This window comes from Myiozetetes cayanensis, unplaced genomic scaffold (assembly GCF_022539395.1).
Source record: "Myiozetetes cayanensis isolate MyiCay16 unplaced genomic scaffold, myiCay2020 scf1, whole genome shotgun sequence".
In the NCBI taxonomy this organism is placed as follows: domain Eukaryota; kingdom Metazoa; phylum Chordata; class Aves; order Passeriformes; family Tyrannidae; genus Myiozetetes; species Myiozetetes cayanensis.
Genome location: NW_026086604.1, coordinates 141,174,327 through 141,196,580, shown reverse-complemented (window position 1 = coordinate 141,196,580; position 22,254 = coordinate 141,174,327). Strand labels below are relative to the sequence as shown.

Below are 22,254 nucleotides of genomic sequence, written 5' to 3'. Positions count from 1 at the left end.
ATCTATTTTTCTCTCTCTCTTGAGAATGCTAAGATGCTGGTTAATGAGAATTAAAATATGCTGGATGCAATCTTTTCATCTCAGAAATCCCTAGACCATTATCTGTGACTACACAGCCATGAAAGGTCAGATATTAATGGTATTTAAGTGCCTAAAGATGGAGGGGATTATTTATTTTCAAAAGCGTATCTCTAAAAATCTGGTCCAAAATGACTACCTCAAAGGAAACATACTAAATTTGCTCTAAATTTGAAAGGAAATAAATACAAATGACAATGCATTAGTCTGTCAGTGATCTCAATCTGGAAATTAAGATAAATTGGTAGACTAGGACTCTTTTGTACCAAAGGGATTATCACAGTGATTTCCTTTTTAGGGTAATCTTTAATAAAACATTAAATTCTGCTGTGAAGTCTTTATGCACACACACAGAGACACATATGTGTACATACACACCCTCCTCCTCTTCTCTTTGCAGAGGGGAACAGTAAAAAAGCAAAAGCTTTTTGGAAAAACCAGGATACCTTTCCCTTGAAACACTTGAGTCTTGAATTTGTCCACAAAATTGGAAATGAAGATGGTATCAAAGATAATATCCAAGTTGTTTTAGAGGCAGCCCATAGAGAAGAACCCTGGATAGGCTTTTTGCTGCAAGGGTCAATAGTTGAACTTCGAGATATGTTTAATAATGTGATTAGTAGATACATATTTTAGGAAGATTGCAGAATAGGCTGAATCACAGTTATCCCTGTGGAAGATGGTGCTCCAGGAACAACATGTTGATCTCATGGATGACACAACTTGGAAATAAAAAAGCAAAGGCAGATGCTGTTGACTCAAATATCTTGAGAAGTATTTTTATGCAGTGTGAAGAATCCAGAAATCATAACCCATTTCTGGAACATACTTCAGGAACAGTGTTGATCAAGAATTAAAATTCATTTTGTTCCTCAGTTGAAAAAACAGAGTAGCCCACAAGCTATTCTGGAATACCACTAGCCCTAACCTTCTAGACAGTTTGGAAAGAGCATCCAGCCTAATTCAGTATCCAGTCTTTGGCAGTGTCTACTGCCAGATGCTTCAAAGGATGCAACCCTCTATCTTTATATTCTCCACCAAAATGACATGTTTTGTGGTGATGCTTGTAAGTAAAATCTTTAGTAATTTTTCAAACACCTTTAAAACTTGTCAAACAACCCTTGTCTCAAATGCTTCAAAAACCATTCTACTTGGGAGGATAATGTTACTAAATATAGCCTGTCCTGAAATGGCTTTTCTTCATTCCAGCCATATCACTCCTTAGAAAAAGTATTTGGTTTTTAGTTTGTCCTATGGATTGAGATGCCACATCTTAGTAGAACTCAGTGATGCCTAGCACTCAGCTATATGATCAGCCAGGTTGTTTAACCATCTCACTCAAGGCTCTCATTCTGTGCTGTTCTTAAATTCATAATTAATTCATTAATAACCTTCCTTCAGAGGTTTACCCACTTTAACAGTTTAATTCACTAACTCCTTCTGTAAAGAACCATCTAAGAAGCAAACTTCAGCTAAGGAGTTAACACAATCACAAGGCAGATACACACAGTCAAGCCAAAATCCAGCCTAACTCCATTCTAATTAGGACTTCCAGTTTCTCTGAGTGCAGTCAGCTTTCCTGCATGCTTGTAGTGAACTGACCCAGCCAGCAGCTCAGTACCCACCCGGCTCCCAGTGGGACAGGGAGAGCACAGGAAGAGCAAAAGTCAGAAAACCCATGGATCAAGATGAAGAGTTTAATGAGTGAAGGAAAGAGAAAAATCCAAGTGATGCAAAAGCAATCACTCATCACCTCCCACAAGCAGAACCATGTCCAGTCAGTCTCTGAGCAATGGCTACTTTGGATGACCAGCCATCCTTTTTCTTTAATGCTGAGCATGACATCATGTGGTATGGGATATCCCAGGTCAGCTGGGGACAGCTTTTCTGGCTGTGTCCCCTCCCAGCTTCTTTCTCCCCCAGCCTACTCGCTGGAGCCAGTGGGGTGTTGGTGCTGTGGGGAGAGGGAGAAACAGGGAAAGCCCTGATGCTGTGCAGCACTGTTCAGCAATTGCTCAGCCATTGGTGTGCTATCAACACTCAGTCACAAATCCAAAACACAGCTCCATATGGGCTGCTATGAAAACATTAACTCCAACCCAGGCAGATGGAGTACAATGCTACTTCCAACAAGCCATACTTTGGCATTGAACCTGGCTTACTGCTGCTTATTGTCATTCCTTGACTTTATTATTTGTCCTGAATTAATGACCTATGAGTGAAGCAGCCATTGTGAACAGTCCAGAGACTGGTGCAAGCCTAAAATGGAGATTTCCACCAGCGGCAAGCAACTTTCTGCAGCTGTTTTGTCCTTGTAATCTACAGCATCTTTCATGTCTGGTTCCTCCATGGACCAGGAACTAGAGAAGCTGATTTGCCTTTCAGAAGTATCTACCACCACAGCTGAAGGAGAGAGTTGACAGCCCCCCACCCATCCTGATCTGTTTGCATGAGGGTAGGTCATCACTTCCTTCCTTAGCCTCCTCTCTAAAACTTCTTTACTCCATAAATGCAGAATATTTATGGTAGCAATTACAGAATGACAAACTAAACAACTCTACCTCTGGGCCACAGAATGACTTTTAGCCCTGCTCAGCTTCTGCCTTGTCATACTCTTGATAATAACAATTAAAGACACCTTGTGCTAGGGGCATACTCTGCTGGAGTCAGAGAGAAAGCAAGCAGTACTGGAGGTGTGGCATACCTCCTGTATTCATATCATGGTGACATTCTGAACTACACAGTCCCATTTAGCCAAGGCCTGATGAAAGCCAAGATCCTTTAGTGACATTGAAAAGGGCAGGTGGCTAAGGCAGGCATAGACATACTGGTCTGTGATAAAGCCATAATCCGTATTTGTCAAATTGTTTTAATAAAAAAAAAATTACATTTACAAGCAGGAGAAGAATAGCAGGTGTCTTATTTGCAGTGTCACTGAGAAGGTCTGTTCTGATTTCCACACCAAAGCAAATATCCATATTACACACACGAGAAATCCTTAACATAAACTAGGGGTAACTGCCAGATTTGAAATGTGGGATGTACCACACAGAGTACAGCCAAGTTCTACAGGGGAGATTGTGACTTTGAAGAGGTTAAAGACATGGTAGGTGACCAAATGAATACGGAACTTCTCAGCCAAAGCAGCTGCCAATGCAGAAGATGATTCTTTTAGTACTTAAAAGGTTATTTAATCAGAAAACATATTACACAAGAGTAGGACACCTATGGCATTATTACAGGAATAATGTGTGGAAACCAAATTTGGAAAGACAGAAAGAGATCAAGAGACAAAAAAATGAGACACAGATCAGGCATGCATGTTTTAAGATTCTTTATCTATTTATTGAAGACTAAGATGTGTATTAGATGCATGATAGAAATGAGATTCTTATTCTAGATTCAAAAAATGCAATAAAATAATGGCTGAATGTAATACCAGATAAATTTAAACCAGAAATAAGGCCAAGATAATTAAAAATTGAGCATCTTAAAAAAAAAGGCAAATTAACTTTCATCACCCTAAGTTCTGAAAGATAAACTGACATACTCTAGATCAGCCTAAAACTATTTGCTTGGTGTAGTTATCACTGGATGAAAAACTAGAGGCTATTCAGAAATTCAAACCAAATAGCTACAGTACTCCATCAGTCCTTAAAATCATGACTCAGTAAAGATTCCTCAAAAATGCAAGTTAAATCCTTTATTACCCCTGGGAATTTTCTTCTGATTAGTGGATCAAAACAGAATGAAAGAGATGTAGCAAAATAATTTCCTTTTTAAGCAATAAACTGTTTGCAGAAAATATCTATTTTGTTAACTAAGTAATGGTTGGAAGTATTTTAGAAACAGAAGGAATCCATTTTGCAGCATACTAAAGCAGATACTTAGAAACTGGAGTTTACATGACATAACTATATACCGTTTCTGGAGTACAGAGGATGCATTCTGTCACTATTAGGTGCTTTGCTGAATTACTGCATTCATGGGCAGAATAAATGCTATGAGTGCAACATGAGAGGGATGAATAGTTGACAAAGTAACAGAAATTTACTACTTGTATATGCAAGAACATTAAGTACCACATGCATTTTCTTGATATGTCTGCAACCAAGCAGCAAATGAATGCTTCTTACTGAAAACCATTTTCTCAAAATAACTTTGAGCTTAAGGAGTGAAAAATCTTACCTGCAAACATATTGCCAAGTTAACTCTACAGCCAAGTGATGTGCTGACAGCCCGTGGATGGAGACCAAGGTCTTTAAATAACTTTGAAAATGACTGAGTAAGAGCTATCCGAGGTCGTTCTTCAGCCACTACTACACATGTCCGCACACGTGAAAGGTCCAGTCCCCTTGCCTAAAAAGAAGTTAAAATGTAACAAAGGCCATAAAGGGGCAGATTTAATGCAAAACAGTTGTACTTAAGTGTATTATGCAGGTATTATGATTCAAGAGGAACAGCAGAACAGAGGCTACGGTACCAGTACAATTTCCATCTTTCCCGGAGGCCGGATGGCCAGATGACAGTCTAATAGCTGTAGAAGAGCACACATACTTGCTTGTCATCTCAACATTAGCACACAGGAAATTATGGGTATGCTAATTCTAAAGGGAGGGAATGCTATTCCCAAAATTAATTCAGACGACAGTGAATAACAGCAAAAAGGAAGCAATGTCTAGACTTGTAAAACTGATTAGGAAATTATTAAGCAAGGATGGTAAAGGCTGGAGACATCATAAATATCAGTATCTCGAGATCTAATTTAATTCAGCAGCACACTGGAAATTTCAGATAATTTCAGAAATTTAACTGGCTACTTGGCTTTTAATTCTGGGGGGGAAAAGGAAGATATACCCTCCTCTCCATACAATGAGGACAATCTAGTTAAAACAACACGGTACTTTTAAACATGTGATTTAACTACAGGGGTCAAAACCAAATTAGTACTTTATACAATCAGGGTATTCATAAAACACACTATACAATATAATACTCCTTGGGCCTCTTGGACATTTACACCTCTGTTTTCCAACACTTGCCTATCAACACAGATTGCAACACAGATCAGAAAACTTAGGTAAATAAAAGCCTTTCCTTGATGTTGAGTAGCCCTGTGATCTGAAAGAGAATGATTGATATTCATATATAGCCTTTGGCAAGGAATAACATGGGCTCTGTGGAAGCTGCTTGTGCCCTCTGATGATTTTCTCCTCGCAGCAGACATCTAGCAGAGCAGAGAGGCTCTCAAACACCACCCTGCAGGCGACAGGTTGTGCAGCACAGCAGAATCACTCACCTTCAGCGACTCTGTTTGCGAACCGAGTCCCTTAGTACAAAGCTCCATGACCGAATAGGAACAAAAAGTGTCTCTCACTTTGTACTGACTCACGGCAAGAAGCCACAGAGCAGGATTGGTCTCCAGTTCTGATGGAGGAATCAAAATAGACTGGTGTCCTGAATAAACGCTGTAAGACACAAGATTCATTAACACACACTAAACATCTGTGTCCACAGATGTTTACAAGCCATGGGGCACTAGAATATAGTTTATCACAGCACTGGATGAACGGTGTAAAGCCTTACAGTGCTCCACAGCTCCAGAAGTTTGACATGAAATTTAACTCTCTTTTGCTATACCTTCAGAATCTACGATGAATCATGAGGAATGCAGGCAGACTGTGCTCCTAAACTACTAATTTACTCAAAATTCTAGTGGACTTTGCAGTTAGAACTGTACCAAAGAGAGCAAAATAGCTCAGTTACTGATGGTGATAATAAGCAGTATTATAATATCAACAAAAATTATGCGTTGCTGACAAAAAATTTAGATTGAGCATTTATGATTTTAAGACACCTTGATTAAAAGAGTACTTGATTGCTAAATATGGAAGTAACCTGTCTCCTGCTAAAGCAAGCAAGAGGTTTGCAATCATTTTCAAGGGAGTGAATCTGGCCCCAATTTAACACTCTCCATGGCTTTAGATTTCTTCTGTGAAAGTTTTATTAACTTTTGAAACTCAAATATACTACATCTTTTGTTTACTGGATATCCAGTGAGCATACGTATTGAGAAAAGACACTTATCAAGGTCCCTGAAGGAAACAATTATGTCAGAGCTAATTTCTCTGGTACCTATGATTCTTCCCAAGGGAAGAAATATTCCCAATTTGATGTCTTTATTTCCCATGGGTCCTATGCTGTTCACTCATCTCACACAGGCAGATTTACCATCAATTTTACAGTCCCCTCACATCTCAATTTGTGATCTGCAGATATTTCAAACTGGAATGGTGACAGCGTAAACCCCCCAAATCATAGAAGTTCTGAGAAAGGACCATAAAAGCCCCTGAGATTTATGATGCACAAGAAAATTCCATTTGTGACTTGAAAACTTGAAATGCCAGCTTGGTAAAGTAAAGCTGATGTTTTCAAATCCAAGTGCCCGAGGTAAGACATGAAATGGAACTTTATTTTCAGGAATATGAGCATCTCTGTAACACTGAACATCAGGAAGAAGACACACACTTTTGCAATTCTTGCAGACAGGCTGCTCACACAGGTTCCCTCCATAGTGAGTGAGTGCCCCCACCCCCACTAAATCCAGATGAGAATGGTTTCAAAAGCTGTGCTGTGTACAGCAAGGTTTGTGTGACCTGGATGTCTTTACTTGGTATGATAAAGGCACAGGAGGTGTCCAAGTCCAATCTTAATGGCAGTTAATAATCCAAATTGTTTAGGTCTCTGCTGGAGTATGAGCCAGAAGATGCCATGGAATACGTATGAACTACAGTTCAAACGATTTCATTTATCACAGGGCAGAAATTTTATCTTTGACTGCTTGTCCACATTTATGCCACTCCTGCTGATTCATGACCAGTGACTTGCCATGGAGCGACGTGTTCTGGGCTAGGGCTGACACGACAACTACGGCACAGCGCGGTCAAATGAACCATTACACTTTCATGGAATCAGAATAAAGTATGACTGAACCTTGAACATGTGCTGCATAAACAAGTGAAAAGAGATCTTGGCAATGTTACCCACGCCTGAAAGGGGTATGCCCTGAGCTCAAGTGACAGATCAAAACAGCCAGGGAGTAGTAACAGTTCTTACTATAAATATTACTCTGTTCTTTCTTTCTTAGCCAATTCTATTAAGTTTTTCAGAGAAGTAAGACCAAAAGGTCTCACTTATTCACAAATTTAAGGTTAGAGCCCCCCCCATATAATCAAGGTATACAATCTGTCTCGTAAATACAAAACTCTTACAAACAGGAAGCTGTAACCACACAAGCATCAAATCCTTCCCCCGTCCCCAAACTCCTCTAGTCAATACAACCTGGTAAAAAAAATTATCTGCACAATAATAAACAAGTTACCAAAATGGTCAAATGTGGGAGAATTATTACTCACAATCATATTAAGATCCCTTAAGTACCACTTATTCAGCTGGACAGAACATACAAAAATCAAGACACAATCAGAACAAACTTGATTCCTAACTGAAAGGTGTCCCCACAATCTCCACAGTAATATAGGAGAGGAAAGTTGCATTGCTTCAGCAGGAAAACAGAAAATTGATTCCAAGTGTATTTTACCAGGAAATTGTCAAAAATAGTGGAATTTGGGAATAGAAACTTATACCAAAGACAAATATTTTCCCCCTCAGCATGAGGATTTCCCCCTCAGCAAAATAACCCATCCTCTCCAGACTGAGAGAAACAAGTACTCTTATGATCAGACCTTGACAAAAACAATTACTCCAATTACACTGAAACAAATTAGGATGTAGCTGGTACCTTTTCAGAGTTGCCTCAAAAATACTGTGTAGTTCAGGAGCAAACCACAGAGCAGCAGGAAATATCTAGCAGGAATGAATGAAACTTTCTGAACCTCAGACATGTGCTGCTCTTGTCTGCAGTACACAAACCTACAGACTGCTGATACCATGCCTGGAAACCATGCCCAACATAGGCTTTGCCTGCAGAGCTGTGGTTTAGTAACCCGTGCATATCCTCTGATTTTCTAGAGCAGTTGGTGGAGCCAGAAGAAGAACTACAAAGACATATTTCTGGGGTGAATGTGCCAGTTCCACAGCTGAAGTGGTTTATGCAGCACCTGGTGACCATGATGTCAGCCATAACTTGGCTCACCTCCCTGAATCAATCTCAGAAACACTATGCAGGATTTGTGAATCACTCCAAGCAACAAAACATTCCTGATGGCCACATATCCTTGAAAATTCACAGGTTTTTATTCCCACATTAACCCCTGAGAAGCTGTCTATCACCAATATTTTGGCGGAGAGAAGCTGAGGAAAAAAATACTTCTTTGTACAGCTGGTTGAAACACTTCTCCATTCTAGTGTCATCAAATCACTGTGAGATTTTAGAGAGTGTTTGCTTAGTATGAATGCCAAACACCATGCAGAGGACCACGTGCTTGAACAAACTGCAGTTGTGGAAGTCTGCCTTGAAGATGCTGGATAAAGCTAGATATGGTTCCAAACCTATGGAAGTTCTGTCAGTGCTGCCTCCATGTAATTCTAGGCATGGTAGAGAAGTTTGATAGGTTCATCTGGGCATGGTACTCCAGATTTGCTAGAGTTAATCCTGAAACTGAGGCCCTGAACAAGGTAAAACCATTCCATCTCACCTTTAAACACAATAGTTAAGATGGTTAAACTGTTAGCTTTTCTATTCTCATACAGGAAACAACAAAATAATGGTGAACACTCTAGCATCAAGGGGATTAATGGGATATTAGGAAAACTTGGGGTTTTAAGTATAAACTGTAGAACACAATTTCCCCTTTCTGAGATTGCAACAATATCTGATACTCTGGACTAAGTGCAACACTTGTTATGTAAATACTGGGAAGAAACTGTAGTGAGATTGCTTCTTCCACTGCGTAGAAATCTATGTCACAGGAGTATCCACCTCCTGATTCAAGTCTTACAACAGGAGCAGACACAGTGCAGAACTGCAGAGACTACCTGACAGACCTGGACACTTGTTTATCAGTACCCACCATTTTTAGAAAATTCAAAAGGAGTAAGAGAAAAAGACGACAAAAAAGGAGAGCGACCGCAGAGCATCCCTGCATCACCTTGTCACAACGACTTTTGGGATGCAGATGCAGAGTGAAATGCAGGGGTGACTGAGGTGGGAGATCACTTTTAGAAAAGGTGTCTTCTTTTAGGTGACTGCATAGCAATCTGGGGGAGAGAAAGCATTCACATGATTCTGGAGGTTGACAAAGCCTTGGATTTCGGCAGTAAGTGAAGAGCCTTGTCTGCCTGCACTAAGCAAGGGCTGCCCAAGGACAGGAATACTCCAGGTAAATGCACCAGGATGTATTTTGGTACCATCTGATCACAACACTGGCTGCACTGCTTGGCAGGCTGTTTTGGCAGCATATGGAGATGCCTGGAAGGACATCTTGGCACTTAACTGTTCCACTGAATCAGAGACTTACCCCATATTGTGCTGAGGCAGATTAACAGTAAAGTCTGAGGTTTTATAATAGTTCCAGAAATTCCAGCAGGTCAATAAATGCTGACAAATGGCAACTGCAATTTTGCAATTGCATTCTGGCAGGCTACTGACCCGTCACTGCCCTTATTTCTGTGTCCTTTTCAGGTGAGATAAGCTGCTTTCCCACTTAACTGGAGGAGGCAGGTAAGCACAGCTGGATCTCATAAGTATATTCATTTAGTTTCCACATTCCTACAGATGATACTTGGCATTTGGTGATGAGGGACAGGTATGGGAACTGGGCATTTGGTAGAGCCCAAAATCATTGAGTTGCCATGCCCACAATTCAAAGCCTGTGAAGAGTCTGCGTTGCCGAGTTAACCTGCATGAGACTGAGTGAAAGTCTTCACAATCACCTGGACCAGAGTTTATAGGAAGGACAGCATGGGCCATCAAGGACAGTGTTTGGGCATATATCTCACTTAGGCTTCAAAGGAGTTGGGACAAAATTCAATCTTCAGTTCTGGAGACCCACTATGGGCACAAAAAAGGGACTTTTGGAGAGTGAGTAAAGGACCTCACACCACCTGCAGAGTCCAAAGATGCCCAACTGGCACACACAGTGCATTAAGAGCATGACTGCACATGGTAAGCAGATAAATTATCAGTACTGGAGAGACAAGGGAGACAGAGACAGATCACAAGAAGTGTAACTACTGTACCGCAAAAGGCCACTGCTCAGCCTTGAGCACCACTTGGGTGGTGCCTTATCACCATCTCTCCTGCCTCAGTTACTCCCTCATGAATGGGCAGGTCTACAGAGCTGATAGTTGGTCTGTCAACCCATCTCAGAACTCACATATCAGTGTGACTCAGGGCTTTCAGCTGCCCTTGAACCTTCCAGACTTGAGGCAGATTTAACAGTCCTGTTGTAGTGTGGAAGAAGTGCAAATTGCCTTTTCCACAAACTACCATATACTGGCTAAAGACACCCCAGGAAACTGGCACACAGCAATCTGTGGGCAGATGCACCTTCACATTCCTCCTGTGCCTGGTACGCACTTTGCAAAACTCATGAGAGATGTTTATGTTCAGATCCTTCACTTCCTATGTCAGAATTATCCTGTTCTGATGTGGCATTTAGGCTTCCTTATGCAGTCTTGCCTTTAATTTGCTATAAAAGGGCTGTGAATTGGGTGAAATGCTCAGGTCTGCCAGGTACCTTCAAGTTAGCCTAAAAAACCTAACAATAAATAGTGAGTCCTAGCACACTAAAGTTTCCTAAAATGCAGTTCTCCTGTTAATGTTGCAATTCTTTGCTTATTTCTCGCACAGTTCCACTTGTTTGGCTACTAAGAAACCTTGGAGTCTCTTGCTGTGGAAGCTACCTAGCAGCACTGCTGGGGATTTTGGCTACAGGAGAAAGAGACAACAGGAGCAGGATAGGAGAAAGCCACTTCACTGCACCTTACCTGGAAAGCCTTCCCTGGATCATTTAATGGCATTCATGCTATTTATTTCATGTCTGCTAGGGACCAGAAAATTCAGTTCATCTGGTCCAGTCTGAGTCTCACTGACTTTATAAAATTTATTTAAAATTACTAATGTACTTAATTTTAAATTGAGCAAGGACAATTCTATCTTCCAGTAATAAAAGCAGAACTGCAATATGAGTTTGCTTAGCTGGTCTAAAGTAGAGAGAAAATTCTTATTCTATTTCATTACTCAGCAACTATCACTTAAGTGAATCCTCACTAATGAACTGCAGAATATTCTATTCTGCCCCACAGTGAGGAGCATTAAGATAGGGACATCTTAATTTCAGGAAGCATTTCTGAACAATGGGATTTAGAACTCACTCTTTTAACATTGGGGGACACTTTTAATTTTTTTTTTCCTTTTAAAGAATGTAATACAGTTTAAAATTTAATGCAATGCAAGTCAGAATAGTAGGATCACCCTCTCAGAATGGATCAACGAGATTATTAAAGAGAAAAACGCAAACATAATGTATTCTTTTATTGAGTAATGAGTAAGAACTTGGTAAAATTAGGAAGTTAGGAGTTTGTGAACTCACATGGGGCTGATGGCTGCCGCCACACCTAGGACGTGCTGTTCAATGACAAAGGTTCCAAGGAAACCCCGCTGGAGCATGCAGCCAGTTTAGAGGGAACAGTTCTTTTTAATGTATTGCTCTGCTTTGCAAGGTTTCTTTATTATTTTATAACCTTTAGGCCATAAAATAATAAATTCTTGAAATATAAAAACTTTGCAAAACTATGCAATATATTCTGAACTTACCAAAGGGCTGGCTCCATGCTCCAGCAGCTTTCCTAAGCAGCTTTGACCTCACAGAATGGGGCATTCTGGGGCACCGCAGTGGAGCAGGCCAGCACAACGTCTAAGCACCTACAATGGGGATAAAAGATTAGTTTTTCTTTCATTCCTTAGTCAATGACTCCTTTGGTCTAGTTAATAAAGGGATTAAAATGTACTCGGCATTTTAAGCACACCGAGAACAGGAGGTTGATCTCTCTTCCTGATGGGCTCCTAAAATGAAGAGGCCCTATTTAACTCTCAGAACCCCCTGACTGACCAAAAATCGAAGATCTAACTTCATTTCCATATGCCATTAGAAACACTAATTTAGTCAAAGGGAGGGGTGACGCACAATCATAATTTTATAACAAAATTCTCTGAGATAGAAATCTGGGCTGATATGTTAGGCAGGATTTGGTCATGCTGAACCTCAAAGGGTAAGATGCAAAGCTGCAAAGTTTCAAGTAATGAAGAGCAGGAGTCTAATAAACTCCAGGATGTTTTTTTTTGCTATCACATAATAAAATACTCATTTTTAAAATAGTAATGAAATGGGAATTAAGTTTGTAAGTGGAATTAATGAAGCTGTATCTGATGCCAGCTTTCTCCAAATGACAATCGCAATTCTAGCAGCCTGCAGTTTTTCTGGTTTAATAGGAACAGGAGATCAGTGGCAGAGATTGATGTGATGGTTCATAAGACTACAGTGTTGCTGGCCTCATCTCAGTTCCTTCAACTCCCTTGTTTCCTTTCTCTTCTTTGAAAATGGTATAAAATTTTCTATTCCCTCTATAAGCTACAAAGGGCACAGACGCTGATTGCTTTCTCCCAGAGGCTTGCTGCCTTAATTCACTTGCCAGTCATAAACAATCTTCTTCTCCTAAAAGGCTGAATACTATCAGTATTGGGAAGGACCTCAGGGCAGTAAATGCTTATTTGTTGCAAAAATGGTTTTGGAAGAAACAAAAACTTTTGTATTCAGGAGAGTCATGGGCACCACAAATTACCTGGGCTTCGGACAGGTCAACATTCATCTGTGTTTTATGGCTGTACCATGATGTTGCATATGCTCTATGTTTAAACATTATCCTATATAAGAATACATTCCTTAGTTGAACTCTCCTATGGTTCAGTCCTCTGGTCTCACTGAATGCACTGGGGCAGATTTGGCTGAGCCCCCAGCAGAGCAAAGGCCTAACAGTGCTGATATCAGGACATGCTGGAACATGCAATTCTATATACGAAATACTCAGTGGACTTTAAAAAATCAACATTTTAAACACTTAACTTAAAACAGGGTGGTTTAATTAAAATCTCAACATTTCTGATTCTTTTTTTTTTTTTCTGCAGCCTAAAAATGTTACCTTTCTTTTGGGGAAATAAGATGTAAAAAAAAAAAAAAAAAAGGAAGTTTTTCAAAACAAAGGCAACTCCAATCCCCATGTAAAATCCAAAATAGCATTAGGGCAAGTATAGCTTAAATCACAAGAAACTGATCAAGAATTAATAAGATAATACTGTTAATCTTTAGCCCATTTAATATCTAATAATAAATATCTTAAAAAGGGCAATAAAACAGGCAAACAGCCTATTTTAAACTAAACAATAATTGTTAAAAAGAAATCGTTGCAGTTGTTATCAAATAATACTTCCTTTAGGTATTCAGTAAATTGGTACAAAGTTTATCCAGTGTATTTTTATTGCCCTGGATTATCTTCATTTTAGTAACTAAAAATAGCAGTACTGCTAAAACCAAACAACCTTCTATGGAAGGAGCAAAGATGTTGGACTACTGTGACTCAGATGCCTTCATAAAAACGGGCTCCATTAACACTCCCATAGTTCTTTTGCTTTGCATCAACCCAGTTAACTTTAAAAAGAAATAAATTGATGGACCTGCTTTCAGTGCTGAACTGTAACTTCCCTGGACTGCAGAGATTGACAGAATTGTTTCTGTCAGAAATTTCTGAAGTTATTAGCAAAAAAAGCTGATTCACATTTCACAATAAATGTTTGTTTTTTCCTGATAACTCTGCTACTGCCACACAAGTACCTGCAAGAAAACACACTTCCACATCTCTACAAAAATCACATCCCTACGTCCTACGAATGAGGAAGTCCCCCGATATTTACTCTTACTTTCAGATTAGAGAATAAAAAAGAGGACACCAGGAAACTACTTCCTTAAGGTAATATTGGTAAAGCGCTGCTTTCATCAAATAAAAGGATCCAGGCTCTGCAGAGACAGCAGTAAAACAGCAGGAGGTCAATGAGCAGCCGTGTTGATGGTCTGTACTTCCAAGTCTAAATACCTACGGTCGTGCCCTGCTCAAACAAACCACATTTCCACACAGCACTCCCCACACAGCTTCCAGCAACTCCAATTGCCTGTGGCAGTCCCAGAGGTGCTGCCTGTTCTCCCCATCCTTTTATCACTCACATCATCCAGTTTGCTGTGTTACAGAACAGTGGAAACGGTGTTTCAAAACAGGCAGAGGAGGGAGAAGCCTCACCTGCAGAGGCACCAGAGGACAAACCCAAGTCCACAGTAGGGGTCCAAGCAGATCGCGACTTCTCGGGAGGGATAAAGCTCACACTGCAGCTTAATAGAACGACAAAAGGCACTAGTGGCTGCATGAGACATCTGAAAGACAACAGCAAAGTAATTAAAATGATCAACTATGTTGTTCGGAAGACTGCATCAAGTGCTTAAATCAGTTACAGGATAAAAAACCCCAAATAAATATTGACTTTATACTCAGTGCAAGCACACATGCAATTTATATCTAAGGAAACAAATTTTCCTTCAAGAGGGCATCCAAATAACCGTGAAAGGGGAGAGGTGACAGAATGAATGATAAGTTTGAAGTGATTTAGGAAGAAACCTGTGAGTGGTTTAAAGATGTGCTCCAAGCTATATGCAAAGCTAATGATAGCACACTAAATTTTCTGGAATAACAAAGGGATTAATGACTGCAGGACCCGAATGAAGCATTTTGTTGATCATCAGTAACGTATTTCTAAGTACGTATTTCTTAATAAAATGTAAAATACCAAAGCACTTTTTAAATGGACATGGATTTTGCCCACAAAACAGTACAAAGGACCTAATCATTCAGTGATAAAGATTCCTAATAAACTTAGTAAAGTTTCTGTAATATGTCTTCATGTTGTTTAATATGTCTTCAGCTCCTAGTTGAGAAACAGGCTCTCAAAATCTTGATGAGAAAGCTCTCAGAGACAAAAGCAGACAGTACAAAAACAGAAATAAAAAACCTGATCAAAAGGAAAGTATCCTGATTTTTCTTCTAATGTAAGGATGTTTTCCACATTCACCTATCCTGACTTAGAAGTTCTAATGACAATGGAAACAGAAAAATATCTTTTAATTTTTGTCCTATCTATTAGCAAACAATAAAGATTGTTAGAAATACAGTCTGGGTAGGACTTAACTTACCTAACCTTTGATCTCTGCCACATAGGGAGCTGGTTGCTCCTGGAGTCAATTTATTTGATCTTATACAGAGGAATAAAGCTCCAGAAGTGACTTTTTCTCCATTGCCAATAATGTGTTCCAAGTGATGCAAAAAGACCCGCTCAGAATAGATGTCTGCACAGTGATCATCTGCAGTTTGCAGAGATTAATCTACTCTACCTGATTCAAGACCACTTTTTCACAGAGGATTAAGCTGAACTGTATTGATACAGAACAGGTGTTATTCTGTGAATTTTTAAGCCATACTGCGCACAAGCTATTGAAAAAGTTGAAGGCAAACGTGGAATCTACTATATTCAAGGTGATTACAAAACATTTATCCATTTTCAGAAGCCACAAGAGTTATTTAGCCATTTTTTAAAGTTAGCACAACTGCATTATGAATATAAGCCTTGTGGTCTCTTTTGATCTTTTATAATTAATTAATCACTAGTGATGATGTAGTAGATGGTAACTGTTTACATAAACCTGCTGAGTCAGTGATCTGGAGGCTTTGTGACCCAGATATTAGAAGCTAATCAAGAATTCCTTGATGGATTTATCTGTATTTCCCTCTAGCCACATTAAGAAAGGCTCATCGACTTGCCCTGCCTTTGACTGCCTTTGAAGTTTTCCAAATACTCACTTTGCATGGTTGGTAGTCATTTCTGCAAGTCTGATAAGGTGGAATTCAGACCTGATTTAATATGGATGGTTGCATTTGAAACAATCATTTGAGGCTCCTTTAGAAGAAATGAAGACTTATGTGACATTCAAAAATAGATGTTTCAGGTAAGTCAGATAAATTACACCCTAAAAGTCCCTGCTTCTCTTTGTTGGTTATTGAGGCGCCCAGTGGCTACTCTGCATCTGTAGGCACCATAGCTATTCAAAGTTAGATGTTGCAGGAGTGTCCAGTATGTGACCATCACCAGTTCAACCATTTAATTAGTCAGCTTTGATCTGGTCACTTCACCAGCTCTGCAGTTCAGATTCTTCATCTGAAAACTGGGAAAATTATGCTTTCTTTGTTTATAAAGTACGCTGACAGCTTCTGAAGATAGATGGATCATACCAAAGAGTGTGAGGAATTCAATATATGCTATAACTGTGATGCATCAGCATAGATTGCTAAAGTAATTATATTATTTAGGTATGGTAAATAATTTTACCTCTGCCTGTGTCTTGGCAAAACCAATAGTGGGATAATACATAACTTAGCAGATAGGTAAAATAGAACTGATGAATTGTGGCTAAAGAGTTGGAGTAAATGGCAGAATAGATATAAAGAGCTCAAGATGCCTTAGCTTATCAAACAAATTTATCACTAGATTTTTTGCTGCTTAATCTAGCATTGCACCAGGTGAATATCAGAGAAATCTTCAGGTCTCTTAATTGCATGAAGAAGAGGATATTGGAAACTAATGGCCAGTAGCTGAGTTGCAATAAGAAGGTGAAAATGAATGGACACTGGAACAAGCAGGCAAAAGATGCCTGAGTCTCATTTAATTCACAAAACGGAAATAACAGATGCATAAGTTGAAAAGTGCTTCAGGCCAACAAGCTAGTGGGCTATCCACAGGGCTACTGGAATGAAATGTTTAGTCTGAGGAGGAGGAGAGGGGCTAAACCCACCACACAGAGTCCTGTAGCAAGTACAGAAGAACTAATTTAACGTTAATGGAATCAGGTAACGACTGCAAGGGAGAAAGCACATCAATTTCTGGTACCAAAAATTGTGAGGAGTTACAAATCAGGAGGCAATGTACCACCTGCCAGCTAGACATGACAGCAGAGAAAGGCAGCTTTACCAAGAAGTTCCTTACCTTTACCCCTGCTAGCATGCCAGTTGTGGAGACACTGAAGTCAAGGTAAGCAAGCGTTTCAGGGTTAGAAGGTTTGTAGATCTGTGCAGGCCGCTTCTTTGGCAAATCATCTAGTAAAAATAGAGAAAGAAAACGGGTGTATCTTGCTCCCACATATGTATCAGACAGACCTCTGAGCCCCTGACAAACACAATGTTAAAGACAGAGAGGTCCCCCAGCCTCAGCACTCACCTGTATCTAGTACCGGAGGCCATGTTCTGATATCCACTGCTGCTGCCGCCTCTCGTGACCGTAACAATTTACATATTAATTGTGTGGTCATTAAGCAGGCAGAGCGGCTCACCTAGAAATTTGAGAAATAAATAATAATGCAACAGGATACTAATTATTTCTCCCATGAAAATGAGCAAGGCAGTGACTTATTTTCTGCCTGAACTGGACATGGGTATTTCAGTCTTTGGTTTTCTGATGAAGAAGTGGAAAGATACACGAAAAGCACAGCTCACAAAGCTGACAAAGTCATGTGAGTTGTACAAATTACATTAAGATTGCACTGTAATGAAACTAAAGGCACCTTAGTAGTGCAAATGTGACTTTTCCAACACTTTGTATCAGCTATCACCCCAAAATGCTGGCAGAGAAAACTGCGTCCAAACAATTCCTATGTGATGATAATACACCTTGGTTTATAAACAATATTTTCACATAACCCAAAAACTAGCCTGATATTTTATATGGATAATTTTAGCATCTTAAATTAATTTTGTGTTAGTCACAATTCTTTCCGGTTCTTGTAGTAGTCATGAACCACTGGGAACTTTTCTGATACTGGCAAAAGTAGCTCTAGATCAGAAATTGTGCAAGTGGCACTAAGAGATGAAAAGGTAAGCTTACTGCAAATACCATCTGAACTGAATTTTAGATGACACATGCTGAAGGTGTCCTCCTCTTAGTTTTGCTATTTTCAAAAATTCATAAGTAGCAACTACAAGAATATTTCTTACTGAAGATAAAAATTAATATAATATATTTAAGGAAATATTCAGTCAAACATAAATATGAACACTGTTAATCACTGAAGATAGTACAGAGGAAAAACTGAAAAGGTAACATCATTCTTCTTTTCCCAGAATTTTGGGAATCTGTGCAAATGTTACTAAAAGTATTTTTTTCTTTATGGAATTTGAAACATTTCATTGCATACTAGATTTCAAACGTTTAACCTAATGAAATCAGTAATCAGATGAACACTAATTTACCACTGAGCAGAAGAGATCAGCTTCTGCCAACAGTAATCTCATGGAAGTCAACCTTTATAGAACATCGGGGAAATTTGGAGCATGCAAGCACTGAATCAAACTCTACTTACTTCCTCCAAGCCCATGAGTTCCCTATATAGACAGTCTAAATATTTCAAGCTAAAAGTGAACACAAATGAAGCCACTAGAGCACCCCTCAATCCAGTCATTGTCACTGTCATGGTAAGGGAAATTAACTCTTACATTGATAACCCCAATCTATGAAAATCTTGATTTGGGACAGTGAGGGCATAAACCAAAAGGAATTTCTAGAGCTGGTGGCTCTCTCAGGAATTATATCATCCACAAGATCAGGTGGCTTAGTAAAACACAAAATATCCAGGCCTGGAGAATAGCAAGTAAGAGAAAAAGACATAGGGAGAGTGAGAAGGAGAAAGAAGACAGCTACAGGTTAGCAACTGCTCAAGGTGGGGCTCAGTTCACTTATTTTTTAATACTACCAGTTTATCACAAAAACCACAATTGTGTAGGCCAATTTTTGCTCAGAAGTCATTCTTACTGACTTCAAAAGGTGCTGTGCGGACACATAACATGGTAGAGCAGGCACTGATCCCATCACACCAGGAAATTTGCATGATTGTATTGGCAATGAAAGAACAGCCTCAGTATTTTAATTTCTATAAGGCCATCAATTTCCAAATTGAAAGAAAATCTTGTGTAAAACAGAGCTGAGTGGTTTATAAGTCAACCTGACATTATTATGGCTAATAAATTTAATAATTTTATTTAAAGTTAAGTCTATTGCAGGGACAACGATTATAAGTCAGCTCAGATCTGTCAGTTTTTCATCATGAAACCAAACAGATTTAGTTTAGCTATTAAACACCAAAGGAAAAGCAAATTAACACATTTTACTTCACTTCTATATGTTAATAACTGATGTTTAAAAATACTGAGTGCCAAAATATTAAATAATGAGAATCTTGAAAACAATAGGACAATTTCTCATACCTCTACTTATAATTTGTGGCATCTGATGACATCAGATGGCATCTGACAAGCAGAGCCAGAAATTATAACTATCTCTAGTACTTGTTAATTGAAAACAACAAAATTAATTAGAAATGGTAAAATTACATTTGTTTTAACTTGTTTTTCTCAGAGACTTAGAACTCCATTCAACAGAGTTCAACTGCCAGACTCAAGTGGCTATCTCTTTGTAATAATTTTATTTCCTTCAGTAACAAGCACCTTGTAGTTATTTACATGCAACAAAGACCAAATATTGTTAAGTAAAGTCAAAATACCAAATGAAAGCACTGAAGGAAAAAGTCTGAGTAGCACTTGCCTGGATGAAACAAAATACTGACCAACATCTTAACAACAGAACTTTGAAATTGTTTTAAATGCAAAACAATTAGATGCACAGAGCTGAGCTCCAATTGCCATCAGGTGAGGCTAAACTTCCCACTGAGATTTTCCTCAACAGCCAGTGTAGCACTGCCAGTGGGGAGTCCTGCCATACTTGGCACATAGCTAAATACAAAAAGGCACTTCAAATACATTTCTTGAAAGGAGTAGTACAACTGAGGCAAAATGAGACAGCTCAAGTCAGCAGGTTGTGTGCTGTCGAGTAGCGTTGGTTCTGCAGCAACATGCTGAAGTCCAGAATCTTTGGAATGAATACTAATCTTCAACCCACACCACCACCCACTCAAGTTACTGTTCCTAAAGACTATGCAAATCCATCACCCATTTCATCTACTTGTGCAGTGTGAGGTGTCTGCTCACCTCCACAATCATCTTCACCGTAGGTAACGTGGTTGCTATGTTCTGGGGGTGTGGAGGTCGGACTGTTATTGGCACACAGCCTGCATACAGGCATCCGTAAAACGCCGCAATCAGGTCTATCCCTGCACGAAGAACAAACAAAAACCCTCCCCTGAAAATCAAATTGTTTAATCACAGACACTTATGTCAGCATAAATATTACTTGGAACCGAACTCAGAAGGTTAAAGAAGTGACTGAGCCTTTTAACAGACTTCTTTTTCAGCCCCTTGTCAGTATTTGTTCAGCTTCATTGATTCCTTTCAATTGCACCGTTTGGAGCATGAAAAACCAAAGGCAATACACAAAACTGAAGCCAAATATCAACACTGAGGTGAACTCCACTTTGATGTTCAGGAAGTAACCTGTTAAAAAGGCTGATTTCTATGGATAAATTATCTTCCTAAATTCACATTTATAAACAGATGAGAGAAAGAGGGATGTCCCAGCAAAAGGACAAAGTAGGGTGACGCTTGTTCCTATGAGTTACAGAAAGAACATCTGGAAGTTCCACAAAATACTTTCTCTTGCCATTTTTAACCTCACATATGCAAATTTTACAGTAAAAAAGGGAGTAATGATTTTGAAATCCTGCTTCTAATGCAAAATAGGTGTTGTCCTATATACATATTGACTGCAGGTGATGGATTGTGGACAGTACACTTCATGTCACTTAAGGAGGTTGAACAGACAACAGCATGAAGATCTCTCGAATGCTGCTGTTTGATACCTTCCTGGTGCTGTACAGGCTGTGATAAGAGAACAGTAGGTGCTGCTTTATTCTTTCAGTGGAAAAGGATCTGCAGTACTAGTAGGTCATTGTTCCTTCACTCGTGAGAGGTGAAATACGGAAAATAAAAACTTAAGTTTAAAACACTAGTCTTCCATTGCGGAAAAGGCTTTCCCATACTAACCATTGAGAAATTACTCTTATAAACTACAAAGTTATAATCAGTATCTTGCAGTCCTAGCAAACCAAATATCACAATACGGACCTTAAATCAGACTGTTAATTTCACCAAAAAACATGACATATTAAGGATAAAAGAGCAGAACTTGATCAGAAATAATTTCAAGAAAATGCCAAATATGTTTCTGGTTAACACAAAGTTAAAAACCCTTATGCCAAAGGATGAAAATCCAAGTCACAGAGAGCTCTCTAGACTAGGGATTTAGAGAAAAAATACCAATTATAATTCCGTATTTCTTAATAATTTGCTACTTATCCATCACATTTCTATTCTGAAAAAAAACCCCATGTATTACTTCCTAGTTATTGTTGATTCACACTCAGGAAACACAGCATTTCCAAAAAGGAATTCAACAGGTGAATATAAGAACACTCAGCAGATGGAATTGCATGCTCATAAAATAGTCCATATCCAGGAAATTAAAAGAAAAGTAGTGATTAAATTTGATTGCTCATAAGAGACAGGTTTTAAAAACACAGGTTAATCTTAATTTGAACCCAAAGAAATAATATCTATGTGTATACATAAACAGAAATGCTTTTATATATGTTTGACTAAGTTCAAAGGAATGTGCATAAGGCAAATATTTTGTGTTTTGCCAATTAACATTGTTTACAGTTTGGTAACACCAGGGATGTTGCACTGTTCTAAAAGATCTCGCTAACCTTCTGGGATTACCAAAGTACCGCTATAGCAGTTCTTTACCTGGTGGGTAAACCAAAGCCACATGGTCTCCATCTTGTAAATGTCCCCTTTCCATCAACATGACAGCTATCTTCTCAGCTCGTTTATGGAGCTGGACACATGTTAGCGAGTTGGCTATTGTTCCCTGCACAGGAAGAAAGATAAATGTCACAGGAGATAATGCAACGTGCTGAAACTCCATTTTTCTCTGCACCTTACAAGTCACAGGGTGAGGTGCAGCCACAATATGTCATGTAATCAACTTAAATACGGAAACATTCAGCCTCAGGCCAAACTGCAGTTGGAAGGAAAAAAGATGTTTGTAAAGCAGAGGAA

General features: G+C 39.1%; 1 protein-coding gene across 5 annotated transcripts in view; it reads right to left on the bottom strand.

The window, feature by feature from the left end:
• The window catches only part of DIP2C (disco interacting protein 2 homolog C), a 314,466-nt gene that overhangs the window by 32,136 nt on the left and 260,076 nt on the right, over positions 1–22,254 (bottom strand). For all 5 annotated transcript variants that reach the window (XM_050319574.1, XM_050317041.1, XM_050316246.1 and 2 more), the window contains 7 exons: positions 21,940–22,063; positions 20,227–20,348; positions 17,408–17,519; positions 17,177–17,286; positions 14,389–14,519; positions 5,378–5,546; positions 4,267–4,437 (listed from right to left, as the gene is read on the bottom strand). In XM_050319574.1, the coding sequence (XP_050175531.1) occupies positions 4,267–4,437; positions 5,378–5,546; positions 14,389–14,519; positions 17,177–17,286; positions 17,408–17,519; positions 20,227–20,348; positions 21,940–22,063 (939 nt within the window). The remainder of the gene's footprint in view (positions 1–4,266; positions 4,438–5,377; positions 5,547–14,388; positions 14,520–17,176; positions 17,287–17,407; positions 17,520–20,226; positions 20,349–21,939; positions 22,064–22,254) is intronic.